Source organism: Grammomys surdaster, unplaced genomic scaffold (assembly GCF_004785775.1).
Source record: "Grammomys surdaster isolate TR1022 unplaced genomic scaffold, NIH_TR_1.0 126391, whole genome shotgun sequence".
In the NCBI taxonomy this organism is placed as follows: domain Eukaryota; kingdom Metazoa; phylum Chordata; class Mammalia; order Rodentia; family Muridae; genus Grammomys; species Grammomys surdaster.
This window is the reverse complement of record NW_021621185.1, coordinates 15,998,753-16,022,509: the sequence shown is the minus strand read 5'-3', so window position 1 is coordinate 16,022,509 and position 23,757 is coordinate 15,998,753. Positions and strand designations below refer to the sequence as shown.

Here is a 23,757-nt window from a genome sequence, read left to right as displayed (position 1 = left end):
AAATTTTTTTTTGCATTTCTTGTGATTCTTTTGATATATCTCTATGTTCTTTTCAGATTTTAAAAAAGTTACTTGTTTCTTATATGTGTGGGTGTTTTCCTGAATGTATGACTGTGTACCATGTGTGCATGCCTGGAGAGGCCCTGGAGGCCAGAAGAGGTGTAGACACCCCTGTCACTGGAGTTACAGTTGTTGAATCACCATGTGGGTGCTGTGAATCAGACCTGGGTCCTTTGGAAGTACAAACGTGCTGAGTCATGTCTTCTGTCTCTTACAGCTTTTTTGAGAAATTTCTAGTTATTATAATTTCGTTGTGGTAAAACAAACAAACAAACAAACAAAAACCAAAACCAAAAAACTCCATACTCAGTATACTAGTTCTGTTCAGTTTTTAAGATTTTTTTTTTTCCGGTTGGTGGTGGCGCATGCCTTTAATCCTAGCACTTGGGAGGCAGAGGCAGGCGGATTTCTGAGTTCGAGGCCAGCCTGGTCTACAGAGTGAGTTCCAGGACAGCCAGGGCTATACAGAGAAACCCTGTCTCGAAAAACCAAAAATCTTTTTTTTTTTTAAATATCCTAAGATGTCTTGATAAGCTTGGGAGGTAGTAGGCTTGTGTGTGTGTGTGTGTGTGTGTGTGTGTGTGTGTGTGTCTGTCTGTCTGTCTGTCTGTCTGTTTCTGTCACATGCTGGTGGCGGTAGTTTTTGAGATGGAATCTTATATAGCTGAGGTTGCTTTCCCATTCACTATATAGATGAGGATGTCACTAAACTTCTCTATAGCTTCCACTCAGCTTCCTTATATAACCCAGGCCCATCTGTCTAGGGATGTCACCACCCCCAGTGGGCAGGACTCTTCTGCATCAGTTAGTAATCAAGAAAATACCCCATGAAAAGCCCGTAGGCTATCCCAATGGCAGACAGTCCTCAGTTGAGATTCCTTCTTCCAGATGTGTGTTAGGTTTGCCGACAGCCAACCAGCACAGTGACGGAGTGTTTTTGGCTTTGTTTCATTGTGTGATTGAGGACATGGACTAGATGACAGCTTAAAGGCAGGCAGGCAGTATTCCTTTCTCTCTAATGAATCAGGTTGTGGTCTTATAATGTGAGACACTTGAAGCATAGACATGAGTGATGACGTACAAGCTGTGTTTACTTCCTTCGTGATTCTGGCTCGCTCAAAAGCAGGTATAGTATTATCAGTTACTGTATTTAGTTTTCTTAGTATTGAAACTTTCTTGTTCACAGCTCTTGGACAAGCACAAGACTATAGAAAGCATGGTGGAGCTTTTGGACTTGTATCAGATGGAGGACGAAGCCTACAGCAGCCTTGCAGAGGCTACAACTGAACTCTACCAGTATCTACTTCAGCCATTCCGAGACATGCGAGAGCTTGCTATGCTGCGGAGACAGCAGATCAAGGTATCTTTTTGTTTTTTTTTGTTGCTGTTGGTTTTTGTTTTGTTTTTGTTTTTAAGTCTAGACTGTAGGCATTCTTTTCAATAGTTCTTAAGACTTGCTAGTCACACATTTTAATTACAAAAGAAGTTTTTTAAATAATGCAAACAGATTCTTGGCTTTTCCTCTCCAAAGTCCTTGTTGGGACACATAAATGCCATAATCGTAAACTTTTCAAAAATACTGAATTGTCAGTTATTTAAAATTAAATTTGGCACTTGCATTAAAAGGGTATCAGAGCCGGGCGGTGGTGGAGCACCCTATAATCCCAGCACTTGTGAGGCAGAGGCAGGCGGATTTCTGAGTTCGAGGCCAGCCTGGTCTACAGAGTGAGTTCCAGGACAGCCAGGGCTATACAGAGAAACCCTGTCTCGAAAAAAAAAAAAACAAAAACAAAAAAAAACAAGGTATCAGAAACCTTAGACTGGATATTAGAATTTATTTAACTTCTAGAAATCAACTGTAGACATTTTGAGACTGTAAACTGAAGGGCAGAAGAGAACTAGATGACAGGCTCGTCCCACCAGTTCTGGACTGTGGCCATGCTGCACCTTTGCAATTCACGATCGACTACTTAAGAGTCTATTAATTAACACAGTGACTATTGAATATCCACTTGAGAAAATCTGTAGACTGTGAGTGAGCTCCTGTCACTAGTTACTCCATTTTTCTTGGGAAGCAGTGTGAGGAGAAACATTTATTTACATTATTAACTGTCTTTAAGGTAAAAATGATGTTTTACTATATTTGTTCTAAGCTCTTACCTCTTTCACCATCAACCCCTACTGTTTTATTCTTTTGTGCTTCTTAAGAATGCACTTATGGAGGGATCCAGGGCCTTAGCTGAATATATAAGAGTGAAGGGCCCTGCTGGGCACAGGTGGAAGATGAGATCCTTGACCTCATGAAGGCTGGACGCCCCAGGGGGTGGGAGTTTTGAGGGTGGGGAGGTGGGAGTGGGGGGGTAGATAGAGGTTACATCCACAAAGAAGAAGGAGGAGGTGTGAGGGGATTGGGGGTTCCTGGGTGGGTGGGGGATGGGGTAAGGGGACAACATATGAAATGTAAATAAAACATCCAATAAAAAAATTAAAAAAAAAAAAAAAGAATGCTTATTACAGCCGGGCGGTGGTGGCGCACGCCTTTAATCCCAGCACTTGGGAGGCAGAGGCAGGCGGATTTCTGAGTTCGAGAGTTCGAGGCTAGCCTGGTCTACAGAGTGAGTTCCAGGACAGCCAGGGCTACACAGAGAAACCCTGTCTCGAAAAACCAAACCAAAAAAAAAAGAATGCTTATTACATACAGACCTATTTCCTAGTAATTTACTACATCCAGTTACTGAGTTCATAGTGTGTCAGGTGACTATGGTAAGTAGTATTACACAAATAACTCACTGGGATCATTTATATCTTTACTCGTAGCTAGTAATAGTCATCAGTTTAAGTTAGTGCAATTCCAAAGAATGTTGTAAAATTATATTATTACTAATTACCATTAAGTTAGAAAATATACACATTTAAAAAAGGAATTATAAAGTATTTGTTATAATAAGCACAACTAAAATCAATTGCTTATTACATAGTATCTTGCAGGGAATGATTAGCTCAGTACGTGGTCACGCATACATGGGTTCTTGAATCTTGTTGGGTGGTTGTGATTCCCGCAGGTCTGCTGCCCCAGTCAGCTGGGACCGCGACTCTGGGCAGCAGAAGCGACTGCAGAAAGTTCCACTGAGTAGGTTCTGCACAGGGTACCAGGTGGGTGCTGCTCCCCGGCCGGCCGTGGCGAGTCCCTCACTCAGTCTGAGGTTCCATGGGAAGCCCAGGGCTCTAGGGTGGGGATCCCCAGGCCAGGAGGCGGCCGGGACGGATTGGCTGCTCTTCTGGGGTTCTGGGGTTTCCAGGCATGTGACCGGCCTGCGCTGAGAGAAAGGAGGGATGAGGGGAGCTCTGGCTGCGCCCTGCAGGAAAGGATTCTCTGGTTACTCACTTAGCTGAAAGACGGCTTGCTTGAAGATGCCCCACCCCCAGCTGAAACCGCAGAGAAACCTTTTATGTTGGCAGGCCCCAATGACACGAGGAAGTCCATGATTCCAAACCGGCTTTATTTCCATAGCGGACGATAGTTGAATCTGGATGTGCACACCCCTCTTAAGTCGGGGGACCTGACTTAAATAGTGAGGGAGGAGCGGGGAGGGTCTGGGAAAGGAATACATAATTAGCTACGCCCTCTGGCCTTTAGGTATCTCATTAATATGGAAATCTCTTGAGGCTGAAGCCTGTAGTCACGCCCTCTACCTGTGTTAGGTGATACCTCTTTGGGAGGGGCTGCCTTGCCCTGTGTGACTTTAAGGCACAGGTCAATGGGTGTCAGGAGCTTGGGGTCTGAGGGTGTGGCCAAACACCTGCCAGTTGCCCCATTGGGGTAGGGGTTCGAGGTTCGAGGCCTGTGCCACACCAGAAACCAAGCCATCCCTTCACGGCCCCACAGTATCTTGTGCATATGATATATTTTATTTCTTCTGAAGATCATTGTCTTAGAGTTACTATTGCTGTGATAAAGTACCATGACCAAAAGCAACTTGGAAAGGAGAGACTTTTTCAGCTTACAATTCCTCATCATAGTCTATCACTGATGTCAGGACAGGAACTCAAACAGGACCGGAGCCTGGAGGCAGGACTTGATGCAGAGGCCATAGAGAGGTACTGCTTACTGACTTGTTCCCCATGGCTTGTTCAGGCTGCTTTCTTATAGAACCCAGAACCACCAGCCTAAGGAGTGGCACTGTTTACAGTGAGCTGTGTGTCCCCCTCAACCCCCAGACCTATCAATCAGAAGGCCTACCCACAGGGTAATCTCGTAGGGGGCATTGTTCTGATTGAGGTTCCTTCTTCTAAAATGACTATGACTTTGTATCAAGTTGACATACAGCTAACCTGCACCATAATTGAGAATTGAGACTTAACTAGAAGATTATAGTCAAGCTAGCTATAGCAGTAAAATTTCAAAAAAAGAAATTTAAACCTAGGATTTATGTTTTAGACAGCTCCTTTACCACTCTAATTCCTGGAATTTATCTTAATTTATAAAGATAAATTAGTGCCTAAAGGAGAGGTAGAAAAGTGTTTCACTCTGACCCATTGGTACGATGTGTATTGTGTGTAGGGATAATTATCAGTTTACAAGTCTTGAAGCAGGGAAAGTAGCAATATGTATATGTAACCACTGTGCTATTACTGATGCTGAAATTTATTCTACTGATATGTTTTTGTATGTAAAGGTATTTGTATTGAATTGATAGCATTATAAATGCATTTCTTTTTTTTTTTTTTTTTTTAAACTTTATTTATTTATTTATTATAAGTACACTGTAGCTGTCTTCAGACACCCCACAAGAGGGCATCAGATCTCATTGCAGATGGTTGTGAGCCACCATGTGGTTGCTGGGATTTGAACTCATGACCTCTGGAAGAGCAGTCAGTGCTCTTAACCACTGAGCCATCTCACCAGCCCTATAAATGCATTTCTAACTGGTAGTTGTCAGAGGTTTTGGCTAGTCCATAGTGCTACTGTCACCGTGTCTTGGAAAGGACTCACTTGTGTGGGCTTAGTGATGTCTCTGGGAGTGCTAACTCTGCTCTGGACCCTTAACAAGACATTAGGTGTGAAACTGAAGCTCAGCTTGTGCAATGTTTATGACATTAAGTATTTCTTAGAGCCGGGCAGTGGTGGCACACGCCTTTAGTCCCAGCACTTGGGAGGCAGAGGCAGGCAGATTTCTGAGTTTGAGGCTGGCCTGGTCTACAAGTTAGTTCTAGGATAGCCAGAGCTATACAGAGAAACCCTGTCATGAAACCCTACCCCCACGCCCCCTAAAAAAAATATTTCTTAGAGAGGGGTCTAAAATAATTCTTGAAGCTTCTAACCAAAGTTGTTAGAAAAAATCAGTGGCAGAGTGTATGCTTAGCACCACAGAACAAACAAGTAAAAAAAAAAAAAAAAGGATTAAATTAAAAAGGAAAAAGATTGAGACTAAGAAAGGAAACAGATAAAACTTAGACAAAAATCTGTGAACCCAAACTTTGGTTACATGAAAAACATTTCAGTGTAGGTTAGAAACTTTGTCCAAATTTCTTTTTAAGTCAGTAAACATAGATAGATTGTGTGTGTGTGTGTGTGTGTGTGTGTGTGTGTGTGTCTGTGTGTCTGGGTCTTTTTTTATGTAGTCCTGTCTGTCCTGAAATTCAATATGTAGATCTTTACCCTGAGCCTCTCCCAGCTTGCATCTCTGCCTTCTCACTCCTTTTCCTCAGGATTAGTCCAGAGGGCTCCCCAGAAGTAAACCAATAAGGCAGTCAAATAATACATACATTGGAAAAAGTTAAGTAAAACCTAGTATACTTAGAAAGATCTCATTGAAAATTCAAAGGAATCTTAATGGTGTTATTAGGAAGAATATGTAAATTTAATGGAATTTTGGTATATAGTCAGTATGAAAGCTTTGGGTTGAATACTGTCTTCTAGAAGTGAACAATTTAAAATTGGAAAAAAATTAAATGCCACCCATATTAGCAATTCTTGTACACAAAACTTTCAGTAATTATTAAACTATGAAAATAAAAATAGAAGTACTATAAAGTAAGAATAAGCATGCCTAGTAACCTAGGGCTCAGAACAAATAAACACCAAAACTTTATTACAATAAACTTTGCCAATAAACGGTAAACTTGCCAAAATTGCAGGATGTCTAACTGGAAAGGGAGAACAGAGTAATAGATTGGAAGACTTAATGTTTATAGTATGTCAATATATTGGTCTGTTTTCTGTTACTGAAACAAACCGTCCAAGGCAGGGTCTTTTCAGTACCGAGGAAAGGTAAGTTAGTAAGTAGTCTATGCAGCTCTGGAGAGAGCGTCAGAAAGACAGCTTTTGGTGAATGCAGTAACAGAGGTGCAAGTGTGAGGAGATGATGGTGCAGTCAGTCAGGCCCTAAGCTGACAGAGGAGCCTCTTAATAGGCACTCCCTCTTAAAGGCTTATCAGACTTCCGTTACCACCACCCTGGGTACAAGCTTGTAACAGTTGAACCTTTGGGGTTAGGGAGACATGGTTACTATGATTGCAAGGTCTCAATTGGTATATTGAATAAAATCACTTTTAGCAGTGCCTTTGCAACTTATTTTTATTTAAAGTTAATACTTAATAAACTATTTGTCATGTGTTTTATATTTTACACGCTGTAGAAGGGCACAGTTGAAGTAGTTACCATATATAATTTGCCAAATTTTGGTGAGAACACTTAAGATCTGCTGTTACGTTTTTAAAGAGTATTATATACTGTTAAGTATATTTTACTATGATGTATAGATCTCTTGAACTTGGTCTTCCTAAAAGAAATTCTGTGTCCTGTAACTAAAACCTTCCCTACGCCCCGAGTCCCTCCTCTCTACACGAGCTAGTACCATTCTCCTCCTCAGTCTATGTGTCTATGTGCATGTCTGTGCTGTCTCTGTCCATTCATCCTGATGAACACGTGCATTCATCCCATCTCTTCACTGTTGTGAATAATGCTGAGTTAACATTGAACACACACATCTCAGAATATTGACGACAAGTCCTTTGCATATACACCGAGATGTAGGACTGTAAGAATGTGGTCTGTTTCTGCTTGTCTGAGGAGCTACCATAATAGTTAACACTAATGTGTTCCCTCAACAGTGTACAAAACCTACTCTTTCTTCATTTTCTTTTCAGTATTTATGACCTTTTGTCTTTGTGAATATCCAATTAAATAGGAGTGAGATGATACCTCATTGTGGGTTTGATTTACTTTCCCTGATGATTAGTGACCTAGAACAATTTTCACATGCCAATTAGCCAAATGTGTTTCCTTAGATCCTTTGCCAATTTTTTAAAATTGGCATCTCCTATTTGGATACTAATTTTTTATCGCAAGGATGTATGGCAGGGAATCAAATCCAGGTTGTTTTGATGCCACTCAGACACTTTGCTACTGGCCGGAATCCTCAGCCCTCTCACTGCACAATCTGGCCTTGAACTTTGGATCTGCCTTCTTGGCATCCAGAGTAGCTAGGATTATAGGTGCATGCTGGTGTATTAAGAAGCTCTGGGACAGAAGAGGGGTCAATGATTAAGAATGCTTACTGCTTTTCCAGAGGATCTTAATTTGGTTCCCAGTACCCATAGTGGATGCCTTATAACCAACCATTTGTGACTCAATTCCAAAGGATCTAGTGCTAATGCCTTCTTTGGCCTCCACTGTCACTTTAACACACACACACACACACACACACACACACACACACATACACACACACACAGAGAGAGAGAGAGAGAGAGAGAGAGAGAGAGAGAGAGAGAGAGACAGAGACAGAGACAGAGACAGACACATATATATATTTAAGGCTTTTAAAAAAGTTCTTGATAATTGCTTATTATTGAGCAAACATTCTCAGTGCCTAAAAAAGTTACATTGTACTTACAGTATCAGTAAGTATATTCACAAATCTGTGTTGGCATTTGCCTCACTGAAGAATTCAAAATTAGGTTCTCCCAATATCTTAACAATACACAGAAATACCACAATAACTTCTTACAAAATACAATATCCTAGCAGTGATGTACTTAAAGAGTTCCATGCCAGAGAATTCGTATTTATAAATTCATTTTACTTTGCTGGCTAACAAAACTGACACACACCTTTTTCCATGTTAAAGCAGGCTCTGTTTTCTCTCTAGCCTTGAAATTCCAAACAGAGCTGTCATTGTTTTTAGCACATAATCCAGCTGAACAGGGCTGCTGCAACATCTTCAAGTTTTCCAAGTTAGGAAAAGATATTAAGAGAGGATTGTTGGGCTGGAGAGATGCCTCAGTGGTTAAGAGCACTGACTGCTCTTCCAGAGGTCCTGAGTTCAATTCCCAGCAACCACACGGTGGCTCACAACCATCTGTAATGGGATCTGATGCCCTCTTGTGGTGTGTCTGAAGACAGGTTTAGTGTACTCATATAAATAAAAAATAAATCTTTTTTTTTTTTAAAGGATAGGATTGTTGCTTAGCGCCTCGAGTACATAAAGTGACGAGGCAAGGTTTCTAGAAATTGGTTGCAGTATTATAGCTGCTTTGTTCAACAGTCTTTACAGAGCAGCAGAGGAGATGGTGCATGAAGCATGTTTCTGTTATTTGTGAAGGCAGACAGACACATAACTAATCCAACAGCACTTCAGATGACAGAGGTATTGTTTTGCTTTTAACTTCCTCCTACAAAAGCCATAGTACAGAATTTCAGTTTTCTAGGTGTTTATCCCCCTTTTGTCTGTTGCTCAGAGATACAATGTTTATTCATGCAAGTGGAAATAATTTCTGTTTCAATGTTCTGAGCTAGGAGCTTTGAGTTTCTACATTCTAGGTTGTGTTTATTAAATTCTATTCCATAGCTAAATCTGTTGGAGTTTGACTGGAAAATTAAGCTAGAAAATCAACAGTGAGCATTCTAATAGAACGATTTGTTAACTGGTATAAAGTAGAGCAGGTACTTCAGGTTGAGAAAGTAAGCTACCTCAAAGGAGGCAATTATAAAAGAACCACCTTTGAGAGGTGGATAACAAAGGGAGGGGTGACTGTATTGAGTTAAACACGGGGAGGGAAGGCTCCATGGGCTTCATGTTCCATGTTGCTTCTTGTATTGGCCTTGATAGCCCACTTAGATCCAGACTCTAAGGATAGGTCACTTAATATGCCAGCACTGGCAATAGGAAGCTGGAGTTGAAAAAGCTGCAAACTTGATTCTGTTATTGAGGAAGGAACTGTTAGTTCTGGTGTATGGAAGCAAGTCTGGGATGATGCCTCCCTACAGTACAGCAGAGTGAAAGGTACGCAGAAAGAAGAAAGAAGGACACCTCTCTATCCTCCTCATTGACAGCATAGGAAAGCATTTGCAGATTCCAAAACTAGCATTAGAAGGTAGCAGGAGGATGAACTTGGAGATGAGGGAGGCTGAGGCAGTAAGGCCTTTGTCTGTATCAATAATATTTCCCTTCATTGTATTATAAATTTTTTGTGACACTACACCCTACTCACTTTTGTATCCTCTGAATCATCTAGTGTATGTGTGTGTCCCCCATTCTTGCTTTTTTATTTTACATATCTGAGTGTTTGCTCACATGTATGTATGTGCACCGTCTATGCCTGGTGCCCATGGAGATCAGAAGATGGCATTAGATCCCCTGGGACTGGAGTTATGCAGTTGTCATCCACCGGTGCTCCATAGTTGTTGGGAACAGAAGGAGCCCAGGGCCTCTGGAAGACCAGTAGAAAGTTCTACATGCGGAGCCATCTCTACCATCTCTCCCTACACTGGCCTCTTTATTTAAACTATACCCTTAATATTTTCAACTACTAGCCACAGTAGCGTCCAAGAAGAGAATTGCTATCAAGAATGTGAGGTACCAAGCCGGAAATGCTAGCACACACTTGGCACCCCAGCATGTCAGGAGGTCAGGGTGCTATTCCTGCCATAATATTACTTGTTCGACACCACTTTTATAATCCCAGAAAGGGGACTTGATGTATTTTATAAAGATGAGGATATGTTTTTTAGAGTGCAGTATGGTCTCTCCTCCCCCACCCCCAATGTACCAGCTATACTTCTGGTCTAGTATAGAAGAGAGTTTATTTGGGGGCATGGGAAGGGGAGTTGAGAAGGGAGTAGAAGCAAAGAGAGGGAACACACGTGGACATACACAGGGGTGGGCTGTGTTGGGGAAGAGGCTGGCCAGGAACACATGGGAGGGGGCGGGTGGGAAGGGGGGAGAGGGAGAAAGGGGTCAGAGAGTCAGAGAGGCCAAACAGTCCCTTTCATACCAAGCCAGGCCTACCTGGATGTTGCTAGGTAACTATTGGGCAGACTGTAGAAGGAATGCCAGCTGGACTCACACAGTTTTATTTCCCACAAGTAATGAGACGTTGGATTCTGATCATTTTACCACCTCCTCTTTCTCCCCTATACACTGCACAGGAAGCACTTCTCATTTTACCTTATTTGACCTTAGAGAAAAATATGAGCTCCATATTTCTTGAGCAGAATCAGGAAACTTCTGGGTAACGGGCCCTTAGCCCATTCATTGATATAGCTTGTTAGCCTAAAGAAGAAATGAAACAGTCTCTTCCTGTTTGATGACATGAACAATGCCACTTTTATTCTCAAGTATATTTCATTCAAGGAAGAAAGTACAAAATATAGGGTCTTTTCTTGGCCATTCTCTTTTTCTCTTCACTCTTTTCTCAGTTTTCTTTTGACAAGGTCTTACTTGGTAGATTTCGCTGACAAAAAATTTCCAACCTGCCTCTTAGTGCTAAGATGTGGTTTGAACTACCATGCCTGGTAGAAATGACAGTTTTGGGGTGTTTTTTGTTTGTCTGTTTGTTTGTTTGTTTGTTTGTTTGTGTAAGGTGTTGGAGATTAAACCCAGGATCTTGGAGATACAGGCAGGAGTTCTACCACTCACTTATATTTCTGGCCCTTAGTAAATACAGTTATTGAACAGGGAGAAAATATCTGGAAGAAAATTTGCCACCCAAAGATGACATCAGTAGTATATTGTATATACTTTGATTTTATTTCTCTGGAAATGCAGATACAGGCAGGAGCTCTACCATTGACTTATATCCCTGGCCCTTGGAAAATGCAGCTATTAAATAGGGAGAAAATGTCTGAAAATTCGCCACCCAAAGATGACATCAGTAGTATATTTTATATACTTTTCTTTGGCAATCTATTATGTAATTGAAATTTATTTCATCTATGATTTTGATCTGTATCCACCTACTGTTATAACATTTTTTATATTAAAAGAAACTTCATGAACATGCATATTGTAAAGAATTGAATTTTCTGACTGGGTCATGCACAGCTTTCTCATTACTTGTCTGTTATTCATTACCCCTTCAGGTGAAACAGCTTTTGGTGTAAACACTCTAGCTGTCACTCCTTAAAGATGTATGTGTGTGTGTGTGTGTGCGCGTTCCCTAGATGACCCTATTTACCCTTATGGTTTTATAAATGCTTTCTTTGTGTTACTGATGCCCAGATTTATATCTCTGGCCCTGACCGTTTCAGAATTAATTCCAACATATATAAAACTAAATACTAGGTCTTTTAATTTTCTAAGTTCCATTCTCCCTCAAAGTAAGGGTGTTAAATTTCAGTTGGTTAAATTTTATTTTAGTTTTAGATTATGTTAATTCTGTTTCTTGTATTGTTTAGAAAATATGGCTTATTTTATTTTTACTTTTGAAATTCATTATTAGTTTTCAGTGATTTGATACCTGATTTTTTTATTATTATTATTTTAAAATGTGCCATGGGTGAGTTACATTTATCTGCTTTTCATTGTTTTCTAATTTTTGTTTATTGCTTATTTATTTAAATGTGAACGGGTGTTTTACCTGCATGTTTATCTGTATACCATGTGTGTGCTCAGCACCCATAGAAACCAGAAGAGGGTGTCAATCCCCTGGGACTGGAGTTACAGAGAGTTGTGAACTGTATGGTTTTGGGAATTGAATCTGGGTCCTCTGGAAGAGCAGCCAGTCATCTTATCTGCTGAGCCATCTCTCTATCCCCACTCTCCTTTTTGAGACAGGGTTTCTCTAGGAAGCTGTAGCTATCCTAAAACTTACCCTGTAGACCAGACTGGACTCTGCCTCGTGATGGTTGGGATTAACGGCACATACCAACACTTCAAACTCCTGATTTTTAATCCTTAACAGTGTTACTAACATTCTTTCCCCTTATGCTTCATCCTTCCAAGGACTGGAGTACCAGACATGGGCCACTATACTCTGCTTAAATGTATTATTTAAATCAATCTTTTGCATATGATAAAGCAGGATTATATATATAGATCTATGGTCCATTTCTGTTCATTTTGTTTTCACCTTTGTTGTTTGTGACTTTTGTAATACATAGCTAGTTTATTTTTTATCTAAAAGGGATAGAGTGCTTGTTTGGGATATGCCAGACCTTAGTGTCCTTTAAAAAAAAAAAAAAAGGAAACCAGTAAGTTAAAAGAGATTTTATAATTGTCAACCTAAAATATAACTATTGTAAGTGAGGAAATAAATTGCTCATTGTCTCAGAAGTGACCAAATGCTTTGTTGTATGTGTGTTTAGAGGGGGTGTGTGGGGATGGAAAGGATGGAAGAAGGTAGACAGGGAAGATTGGAAGGTCACATTCCCATGTCAAAAGTCTTCAGCTCTGTTGTTAAGTCACTTAGTCTAAAAATCACTAACTTTTCTTCTAGAGCAAGATGTAAGTTGTGTTCTTTGTTTTAGCACTAAGCCTGACTGGCACCTGGCACATTACAGCCATAAAATGTTTGAGGAATGAGTAAAAGGCTTTCCCCCTTTCTCTTTCAAGATTTCCATGGAGAATGATTATTTGGGCCCTCGAAGAATTGAGAGTCTACAGAAGGAAGATGCTGACTGGCAGCGGAAAGCTCACATGGCTGTTTTGTCTATTCAGGACCTCACTGTCAAATATTTTGAAATAACAGCAAAAGCTCAGAAAGGTAAGCTTTAAGACTCCTTAAGCATTTTTGAAGATGAGTAAGTTTTTTTATGTTTAGAATAATTGTATAGTAGAATTTGGAAAGTGTACTCTTCACCCCATTGGACAGAGAGTAGCCACAGTTAGCAATCAAGGTATCCTTTCAGTCAGTGTCAAGGCTGTACTGTATGTGTATACCATACCCATTCTTTAAGTCAATAGAAAAAGCTAGAGAGAGCTGTCGTGGGGTAGCCACCAAAGAAGACTGCTTAGACATGGATTTAACTGTTCTTTAGCCAGCTGGTTACTGCACTGGGTATTTGAAATCTGAGCCTTTTTCAGAATGAGCCTTTAACCACAAAACTATTTTCTGGGTTCACATACTTCAGTTAACAATTTTAGTTAGCCAGAAGCAGAACTACAGAAGCCAAAAAGCAAGGTTAGAGACTTTCCCAGAACTATGGATTTTGATGCATTAGGTCTTTGTTTTCATTTGGCAGGTGGTACTATCTGTGTGCTGAGTTTTATGTCCTGAGTGGTATTTCCATCATGTAGTCAGTTGTGATAAGGTCTGGGGGCCTACTTAGGTCTGAGGCCCTGTTCAAAATATAGAAACAGACACAGTAAGGTCATTTAATCTTGCATAAAGCCAATGAATGGAGAAAGAAGATTGAAGCAATTGCCCATGTATATGCACACAAGTGAATTTTTTACAGAACTAAGCCTCACAGACTTGACTTTAAAATGTATCTTAGTTAAAATAAATGTTCCCTCTGCAGTACACTCTGCTTCATTGATCTTACATTTTCTTTACTATTTGAATACAATTTTAAAAAGATGGCCAGAAAATTTAAAATGGCAGAAATAGATTTGATATAAAACAGACAATGGGGATATTTTGTTTGAGACCTTAAAATTAAGGACCAAGGAGATGGTAGTTGAAAACTTCAGCCCCTCTTGTTAGTTAGTATATTTGCTGTTGTCACAGTACATGTTAAACAAAATTCTTATATAATTCACTAAGAGTGAATCCAAAGTTGAAACTTGTCTTCCTGTGTCTTGCTTCATTTGTAGTCTGTTTTTCCCTAATAAAGGATTTCACTTTGTATTTATTGAAGAGCAGCACAGAAAACATGATATGAGAAAGAAAGAAAGAAAGAGAGAGAGAGAGAGAGAGAGAGAGAGAGAGAGAAGAGAAAGAAAGGATTCTATTCTACAAAACTTACAAGAGGTGTTTAGCTGACCCAAGCTGACCCAAGATATTACTCAAAAGTGCAAACATGTTACCGACCTCTGTCCACTTGTTGGTTCCAACATTTATGTGGACCTTTGCTTTCTTTAATATTGCTTTTAACCTGTTGCCTGCTTTCAGCAAATGATTACTGTGCATACATACTTTGTTCTGGATGAGGGGCATGGTGCTGCATATAGTTTTAAGATCAAAGCTATGCATTTAGCTTATTTTATGACATGATTACATGGAAAATTCAAGGTATAGTTAGGGTGGTTTCATTGTTTTCTTAAGGGCAAGTTAGATAGGCTGAGCACATAGTAGGGAAATAGATTGAACACGGTCTATAATGAGCTTAAGGCATGTTATTAACATGATTTCAGGGTCTGGCAAAAATTGTTTTTGAAAGCAAAAGAGTTATTTTCAGAAAAAGCTATTCCCTCACAGCCACTAAGAACAGCAGTGAGTATAGCAGCAAAGCTCAGAGAGACAAAGAAAAGGAAGCAGAACTTCTAAGGAAGCAAATTTCTTATCTGTCAGAACAGAAACATGTGATTTTTGAAGACTGTAAGATAAGAAATAGCAATATTTATAAAGTAAGCGCCAGAGGTGGTTTTCTAGCTGGCTGTATTTGAGCATCAGTTAGGAGTGGAGGAGGTAAGCACAAGGAATTGACTTACAGTTACTTTTTTTAAGATGTATGTAAATTATTATAAATTTATTCATTTTTTTTAAAGGAAGAGGTTCTGAGGTTGGAGAGATGGCACAGCAGTTAAGAGTACTGGCTGCTCTTCCACAGAACCCAGACCACTTCCCAGCACTCATCTAGAGGCTCACAACTGTCTGTTAACTCCAGTCCCAGGGAACCCGATGCTCTTTTTTGGTCTCCATGGGCACCAAGCACACGTGGTGTGCACAGACACATATTTCAGCAAAACACCTGCACATTAAATAAAACTAAAGTAAAGGATTTCTGAAAAATTTAAGGCAAAGCTTACTAAATTCTGTATTGTAAACAATAAACAAATACTACAAAATTAATCACTTTTGAAAATGGAGTGAGATTATCCCATGTTGTGAGTGTATCCCATATTGCACTTTGAGCTAGTCTAATTGCCAACTTCTGTCATTTGTTAAAGTGTAATTGGCATAAGGATCTGGAGTTCTTTTAAGGTTTCAGAAGGCACCACTGCCAATGCTCCTATCTGTGATACACTCTTTCAACAAGAGTTTATATGCACACGTCTGTGATTATATGGATGTGACTGCAGGTGCTCACGGAGGCTGACATTTTTGTCTCTATGAGCTGTCCAATGTGGGTGCTGCTAATTGACCTCAGGTCCTCTGGAAGAGTTTGGGAGTTCATAATTGCTGCGGCATCTCTCCATTTCTGCTTTTTAAAATTGGAGCATATTAGCTGTCTTATCTATGATGAGCATTTGATTCACTCCTATTATAAACTAAGAAGCTCTTCTTTTTGGGAAAGAAGGGGGCTGAGATGCCCTTGAGAGCTGCTGGTTCCATCTGCACTCAGGTATGGCTTTAATTCTCCTGCATCTGGTCATCACAAAATTTCCTAAAGGTTATTTAGGAGTAAATCAAGCTGGCCTCAAACTTATAGATTCACCTACCTCTGCCTCCTGAGTGCTGGGATTAAAGGCATGTACCACTATTTAAGATAACAGAGAATGTATATTATTAGACAGTGCATTTAAGACATTGAGTTTAATTTATCATGGTGGTCAGTGAGTATTTTGAATGTTTAGAGATTAGATTTCAGCTAATGTATACATATACATACATCTCTGTGTGCATGTTCATCATGTTCACCACCCCCACCCCCCAATTGCTAAATGTTATTTTTGTTGATTTATTTATTTCTTTGTTGTTTTTAAAGACAGGGTCTCTCTAAGTAGCCTTGGCTATCTTGTAACTAACTCACTATGTAACTCACCATGCCCAGCCTTACATTTTTTTATTTTATAATTTATGCATATTTTTAATTTATGTGTATGTATGTGAGTCTGTGACTTTATGTGCACTACATGTGTACAGAATCCTAAGGAAGCCAGAAGAGGGCATCCATTTCTCTGGAACTGGTTATAACAGGTGCTTGGGAACTACTCAGTGGATGTTGGGATCCAAACCCAGCCTGTCCTTTGCAGGAGCGGTAGACATGTTTATCTCCTCAGCTGTCTCCCCACTCCGTGGTGGATGTTGTTTTTTTGTTTTGTTTGAGGCAGTGTCTCACTGTGTAGCTCTGGCTGTTCAGAAATTCACAATGTAGACCAAGCTGGCCTCAAACTTGAAGATTTACTTGTCTCCTTAGTGCTGGGATTAAAGACATGTACCACTACATGATAGCAGAATGCATGACTATGTGTGCTAGAGACTTTAAGTGTAATTTATTGTGGGGTCAGTGAAGTGTAAGGCTTTATAGTTCTTCTGTGTCTAATAGTTTTGTGTCTTAATGTTTCTATAAAATTACTGTTAACAGCTGTGTATGATCGGATGCGAGCAGATCAGAAGAAATTTGGCAAAGCATCATGGGCAGCAGCTGCCGAACGAATGGAAAAACTCCAGTATGCGGTTTCTAAAGAGACTCTGCAGATGATGAGGGCTAAGGAGATCTGTCTGGAACAGAAGAAGCATGCACTAAAAGAAGAGGTAACAAAAACTATCTGTAAAACATTTTCATAAATTAGATTTGTATAAATTTGATTCTGGATTTCTGTCAGTTAATTTATGCGTTGTGAGTGTGTACCTTTGTGCATGTTTGTGTATGTGTTAGTGTACATGTGTGTGCAGATGTAGATGCATGATTTGTATGTATATGCATGAGGCCTTGGGTGTTCCTCAGTTGATGACCACTTTGGTTTTTGAGAAAAGATCTTTCACTGCCCTAAGATTTGTCAATTAATCTGGGTTGGCCAACCAGGCATCCAGTTTCTCTGTGTCTCTAGCGCCCTGACACCATATTTAGCATGTTTTAGTTTCTTTCTGATGCTGTGATAAAATATTGGATCAACAGCCAAAGGAAGGGAAGGATTTATTTGGTTTACTCCAGGTCACACAGTTCATCACTGAGGAACATTAAGGCAGGAGTTTGAAACCTGCTTGCTGGCTTGTTCTCTCAACTGGCTTAGGCTCATGTTGGGCTGGTTTGTTTAAACTACTCAAGACCACCTCCTGCTCAGGCAGTGGTTCTGCCCACAGTGGGCTAAGCTCTCCAACATCTATTAACAGTCATTACAGCCCTTGACATATATGCACAGATCCACCGATAAAGACAGCTTACTCAACTGAGATTCTTTACACGTAGTTCTAGACTGTGTCAGGTTGACAGTTGATAATTAGGACACATGGCTATCTTGTTGTCTTAGATACTTACTTTTTATAGCTGAGCTAAGATACCATGACCAAGGTATGGTTCTCAAGGCGTAGGGTCTGTGGCCGTTACAGTAGGGAGCATAGTTGCAGGCAAGCTCGACACTGGAGCAGTAGCTGATGGCTTACATTTCAGTCTGAAAAGGAGCACAAGGGAGAGAGCCAACTGGGGATGGTGATAGTCTTGAAACCTCACAACCCGTTCCCAGTGACAAGCCCTCCAACATAGTCTCACATCTTAGTCCTTCCCAAACAGTTGACCGACTGGGCCCAAACATTCAAATTTGACCCTGTGGAGGCCGTTCATTATCAGGGGCTCATTCTCATTTAAACTACCATACTTTGTAGCCCATTTTTATACCGTTTCTATGAGATGTTTGTGATTGCACCCATTTAAAGATTTCCACCTGTGAAGATCTGGACACATGGTGCTTCATAATAGTGTTGTTTAACAGTGGACAGCATATACCAAGGAACAAAACAGGCCAATAGAGCTTCATTGCTTATTGAAAGAAAAGTTTCTCCTTTTTTGTTTGTTTTTGTTTTTGAGTCATGATTTCTCTGTGCATGTACTTTGCTCTGTAAACCCACTGGCCTCAAACTAAAGATCTACCTGCCTCTGCCTCCTGAGTGCTGGGCTTAAAGGCGTGGGCCACCACTGCCTGGCTGAAAAAAAGTTTTGTTGCCAAATTTTTAGAAAGAGTCTTACGTCAGTAGAACAGTGTTAGAAGTGGTCCTGTTAAGGCCACATACTATTACCTTTCTGTCAGGAACAGAACAGGGCTGGGCTTAGTTCTTTTGACTGTCTTCATTAAGGAAACCTTGATGCTCCTTTCATCACCACCTTGTTCTCACATGCCCAAGGACAGCCTGACCTCACTGTTGCTGCTGATGCTTTGCTTCAGAATGCTAAGACTGTTTTATTAGATTTATTTGTTTACCTCCTGAGTCGTTATTTTAAACTTCCTTCCTTTATGATTAAACTGGGTTGTTTGGTATTTAATAACTATTAATTTATTTAATCAGCTTTAGCATACTTACTGGGATATTACCCCTAAACTATTTTTCTCTACTATACTGGCTCTTCCCAGTTGTCCTTCTCAAGTTACTTGCAATTTGAGTCTCTCCAGGGCTGCTTTGTTCCACCAGTCTGTCCTCAGGGTGCATGTCTCTCTGCCATGTGCTCCTGATCCATCCTGTCTAATGGTGACTTCTTGCTCCCTCTATCTTCTTCTTTCTTCTCCTTGTGGTCCTTATCTGCTACTCCCAGCCTGGGAACTGAAGCGTACCTACCTCTATTCTCCCCAGTAATTGACTGTTGGCCACTTTTATTTAAGCAGTTAGAGTATAAAATTGAGCAAAGTTTACACGTGCTCTTCTGGACTGCAACCAGGCTATTTAGCATTTGAATACATAGCAGCAGTACCAGACCAACCCTAACACTGGTCTGCAACAGATTGCCTTTAATGAAAAGGCATTCTCTCTGTCTCTCTGTCTCTCTCTCTTACACACACACACACACACACACACACACACACCCCTTCTGTTGATGGTTTCTGTAAGTATTAGAAGCAGTAAATATTAAGAAGTCTGTTTTTGAAAATGAGGACAGAATACTTTGAGTAGTAACTGGAGATTGAGGATAATGTAGAAGATAAACCTCAGAAGGTGATCTAGATGCTTATAGCTGACTTCAGTTGTGGAGGCAATACTGTCAGCATGAGAAATTGACAGGTAAGGAAATGTTTGTGGAGGGATGGAGAGATGGCTCAGTGGTTACATACAGGCTCCTGCTCCTGCAGAGGACCTTGTTTGATTTCTAGCATCCATGTGATGCCTAGCTGGCTATAACTTGGGGGACTCACGTGCCTTTAAGAATCCTGAGTCCGTGGAACTAGACGGGTAGTTCCAGAGTTAGGAACCCTTGCTGTTCTTCTCGAGGAGCCAAATTTATTTACCAGCACCCACAACAACCAGCTTAAAACCACTTAGAACCACAGGCACTCAAACATTTAAAACAAAACAAAAAAGCACAAGCATGGGCCCTATGAATCTGTCCTGGTGAATCTGTTGCCTCCTGCTGGCCTCTGTGAGCACTGCACACCTATGGTACACTGATACACAAAGACAAAACACCGGTGCACACATCTTAAGTGTCTATTAAATTTTGGACATTTCTCCTTGCTTTTCCTTATCATTTCAATACTTTGGGATAGTTGTTTATTTTAGCACATACTACCTTTTTAATAGGTATTACTTTTTTCTTAAATATATAAGATAGAATCTCCCTTTGTAACTTTGCCTGGCCTTGAGGTTGCAGCCCTCCTGTCTTACACCCTAGAGTGCTGCATGTTATAGTTCTGCTGAAAAAACAGATTCCTTTATTTCCCCATAGCACGTCTCTAGTAAAGGGCCTAAACTCGGCTCCTCTAGAAGAACAGCAAGGGTTCCTAACTCTGGAACTACCTGTCTAGCTTCACGGACTCAGAATTCTTAAAGGCACTTGAGTCCTCCAAACTTTGGTGCTATGTTTAATTCTTGTTTGTTTGTTTGTTTGTTTTTTCCCTGTACCTTTTGGAATTCCACAGAATTCAATTACCCCTCTGTCCTAGTAACTCCTGTTGCTGTGAAGAGATGCCATACTCAAGGCAACTCTTATAAAAGAAAGCATTTAATTTGGGGTTGTGCTTACATTTTCAGAGGCTTAGTCTGTCTCATGACAGGGAGCATGGTGACATGCATGGAGCAGTAGGTGAGAGCCACATCGTGGTGGTGTGGGCTTTTGAAACCTCAGAGTTCATACCCAGTGACACACTTCCTTCAGGCCACATCTACTCCAATCCCAGCCCTTCTAATCCTTTCACATTAGTGCTGCTCTCTAGTGACCAGGAACTTAGATAGGAGTTTACGGGGGTCAGTCTTACTCATTCTACCACAGCCTCTCAGTTAATTCAACAAAATCAGTGCTTTCCTCAGGATTCAGTAAGTGATAGCTATTAATAACTCAATTTACTTCCTGCCCTGTCTTCCCCACATAGGCTACATTTACAATTTTTTCTCCTCTCCTCTTCCCTCCCCTCCCTTCCCCCTCTGCCCCCCCGCCCCCGGGCCCCCCCCCGTGTGTGTGTGTGTGTGTGTGTGTGTGTGTGTGTATGTATATCTGTAGAAGCCAGAGGTCAATGTTGCTTCTCTGTTTGAAAATAAGGGCTCATAGCTGTACTTTAGAAAGCTGTCTTCTTGTTAGTTAAATTAAAACATGACTTTTTCCTCTTACATTTTTCCCTCTTATGTTTTCTTATTTGAGTTGTTGGTAAAATTTGACTTTGGGACAATTTACACTTTGTATTCAATTTCTGAAGGATTTCAGCCCCATCCCATATCTCCCTGAGGCATTTCTACTGCCGTCTCCCTTTATTGAGCTGGTTCCTTCTTGTTTTTTGGCTATCTGGATTTTCTTTTAAATTAGCCTGCTTGTGAAGTAGACTTTACCTTCATCTCATTACTTAGTGTTGACACGATCTGTCTGATTCTGAGCTGTTCTGGCAATACAGGGTGCCAAAGGCAAAGACACCTGACCCCTAACATTAGAAAGTACAGCTTTTTATAAATAGACCTCCAGTGTAGAGAAGGAGGAGGCCGCACTAGAGGTCTAGAGTTTGTGAGTCTGTCGTCATTTTCTCTTAAGCTGTATCCATGACTGTAATAGTCTGCATTATGTGTCTGAATTCTTCAGAGTATTTTAAAAAATTGCCAGTTAGTCATTCATGCCAAGTTTATGCTTGTTGTGTCTATAATATAGGTATTGTGCTTTATATGTGTTTAACTGTGATATACTGTCAGATTTAATTGCCGTAATTTAAGGTGTGTGTGTTACTCATAAGAAAAATAACACATGTAAAATATTAAACCCATCCCAAGCAAGGTCTTGGTAGTCCTGGCTGGCCTGAAATTTACCTTGTACAACAGAGGCTGGCTTTCTGAGTGCTGGAGATTTGAAGAAAAAAAAAAGTCAGTATTGCATTTTGAAGTGGGAAGAGACAGGAAGAGAAAGGACCAAATAATCCAGCTCTTTTTGTGTTGTCTGAGAAAGATACTGAAGTAGTAGAAAATTACCTGTTGGAAGATAAAATCATTGTAACTCATAAACAAGTCACTATTTACTTAAGTTATTTTAAAAACAAAGTTCTTGATAATAAACTTAAAGATTAAAATTATGAATTAATATAATTAGGAATGCTTTTCATGAGAATAATGATGAACTTGAAATACATTTTCCAAATTAACACTTAGATAATGATACTCTCTTGAGCAATGCTCTATTTGGCATTTGAATTTATTCAACATTAAAGATGTGTGGTGGCCTTTTCAAGTAAAGACTGATCTCCATAGGCTCACATTGGATGCTTAGTCACTAAGGGGCAACACTGCCTGAGAGGGATTAGGACTTAACTCTGAGCTGTCCTCAAGGAAATGCTTGCTTTTATAAGAATTGCCTTGGTCATGATGTCTCTTCACAGCAGCAGAATGGTGATTAATACAGATTAAGCACTGTTTCTTTTGTTTTGATTTTGATTTAAGCTTAGGTTATTTTCTTTATAGTTATTAATTGAAGTAGAAGATACTAAAGTTAGGATGCCATTAAGAGACGAGTTATAGAAAGCACAGTAACAGTTCAGTTCTCAGAGAGCTTTTATCCTCTGGTTAGCAGAAGATGCATAAGAAAACTCCAGAAAGGAGCCCACCTTCATGTACAAAGCTTTCTTACCAGCGCTTTCTCTTTCACAACAGAAAATTTAAGATAATCTTGATTATCTTAATTTAAGAAATCTTTGATTTCTGAGTAAATATATTCTCGTTGTGTGTGTATGTGTCTGTGTGTGTGTGTGTGTGTGTCTGTGTGTGTGTATTGAAGCCAACTCATCTATTTCAGCTTTTCTCTAAAAGCATGTAGGCAAGTTAGAATTAAGTTTATATTTTCCTATTTCAGTTTTACTTTAATACATAAAATATTGAACATTATTGTATGCATATTTAAGATCTTGGTCCATCAGAACATCTCATAAGCAATCACATTTTTTTTTTTTTTGAGACAGGGTGTCTCTGTGTAGCCCTGGCTGTCCTGGAACTCACTCTGTAGACCAGGCTAGCCTCAAACTCTCGAACTGAGAAATCCACCTGCCTCTGCCTCCCAAGTGCTGGGATTAAAGGCGTGCACCACCACCGCCCAGCGCAATCACATTTTTATTTTAATAAAAATACCACTTGTAGCTAGTAGCTGCCATGCTGAACAGAACAACACTGTGAGTCTCAGTTCTGCAAGCTTACTTCTTACTTCTTGAGAAAATGGTGATGTCTAGTTTCTAGGTGTCATGATCCCATGAGTTGGTCTATGTGAAACATCTAATATAATGCCTGCATAGAAAGAGAACACAGTGTTAACTAATCCACTCTAACTCAATCTGATAGGCATTGTGTAAGTATTATGGAGGGGACCCCACAGAGGAGGAAGATGTCATTCCTCTGCCTTAGCTGTTTACCCACTTCAGCATTTCATGAGCACTCAGGGAAGCTATGGAGATTGCTATGGAGAGATAACGTGTCATTTTGCATGGGCCGTGTCAGAGAGCTCTAACCCAAGGAGCTTAGCTGTGCTGGACACAGCCCAAGACACAGACAAGAAATTGAGTCCTTCCTCAGGCAAGGAGACTGGGTTTGTAATATTTTTCCTCTTTCATTCCTGGAGATTAAACCTAGGCTTTCATATATGCTACGCAAGTATTCAAACACTGAGCCTTTTTACAAAATATCTATACTTTTAGAAAATATGCATAGAACCAAAGAGAAGAGAAGGACACCTCTTACACATAAGGGGAAAACAAAAACGACACAGTACGTCATAAAACAGTGGAGAAAAAGCTTTAATATAACTTACCCCAAAGAAAACGTTCAGTGTCTACATCACAGCTTGTTCACATGTAGGGGAACAATGTATTATCACCCTAACGTAATGTCAGTGGTTTGTCTTTTCAGTTCAAAAGCAGATCCACACAACAAACATACAAACTATGGAGCCAAACTCAGGTGGTCACAATAGAATGGGGAAAGGCAATTACT

The 23,757-nt window shown here is 40.2% G+C and overlaps 1 protein-coding gene across 1 annotated transcript in view; it reads left to right on the top strand.

Moving 5' to 3' along the window:
• The window catches only part of Jmy (junction mediating and regulatory protein, p53 cofactor), a 72,615-nt gene that overhangs the window by 22,327 nt on the left and 26,531 nt on the right, over positions 1 to 23,757 (top strand). Inside the window, exons 2-4 of the mRNA XM_028760179.1 lie at positions 1,247 to 1,420; positions 12,897 to 13,047; positions 16,754 to 16,923. Coding sequence (XP_028616012.1) covers positions 1,247 to 1,420; positions 12,897 to 13,047; positions 16,754 to 16,923 — 495 coding nt within the window. The remainder of the gene's footprint in view (positions 1 to 1,246; positions 1,421 to 12,896; positions 13,048 to 16,753; positions 16,924 to 23,757) is intronic.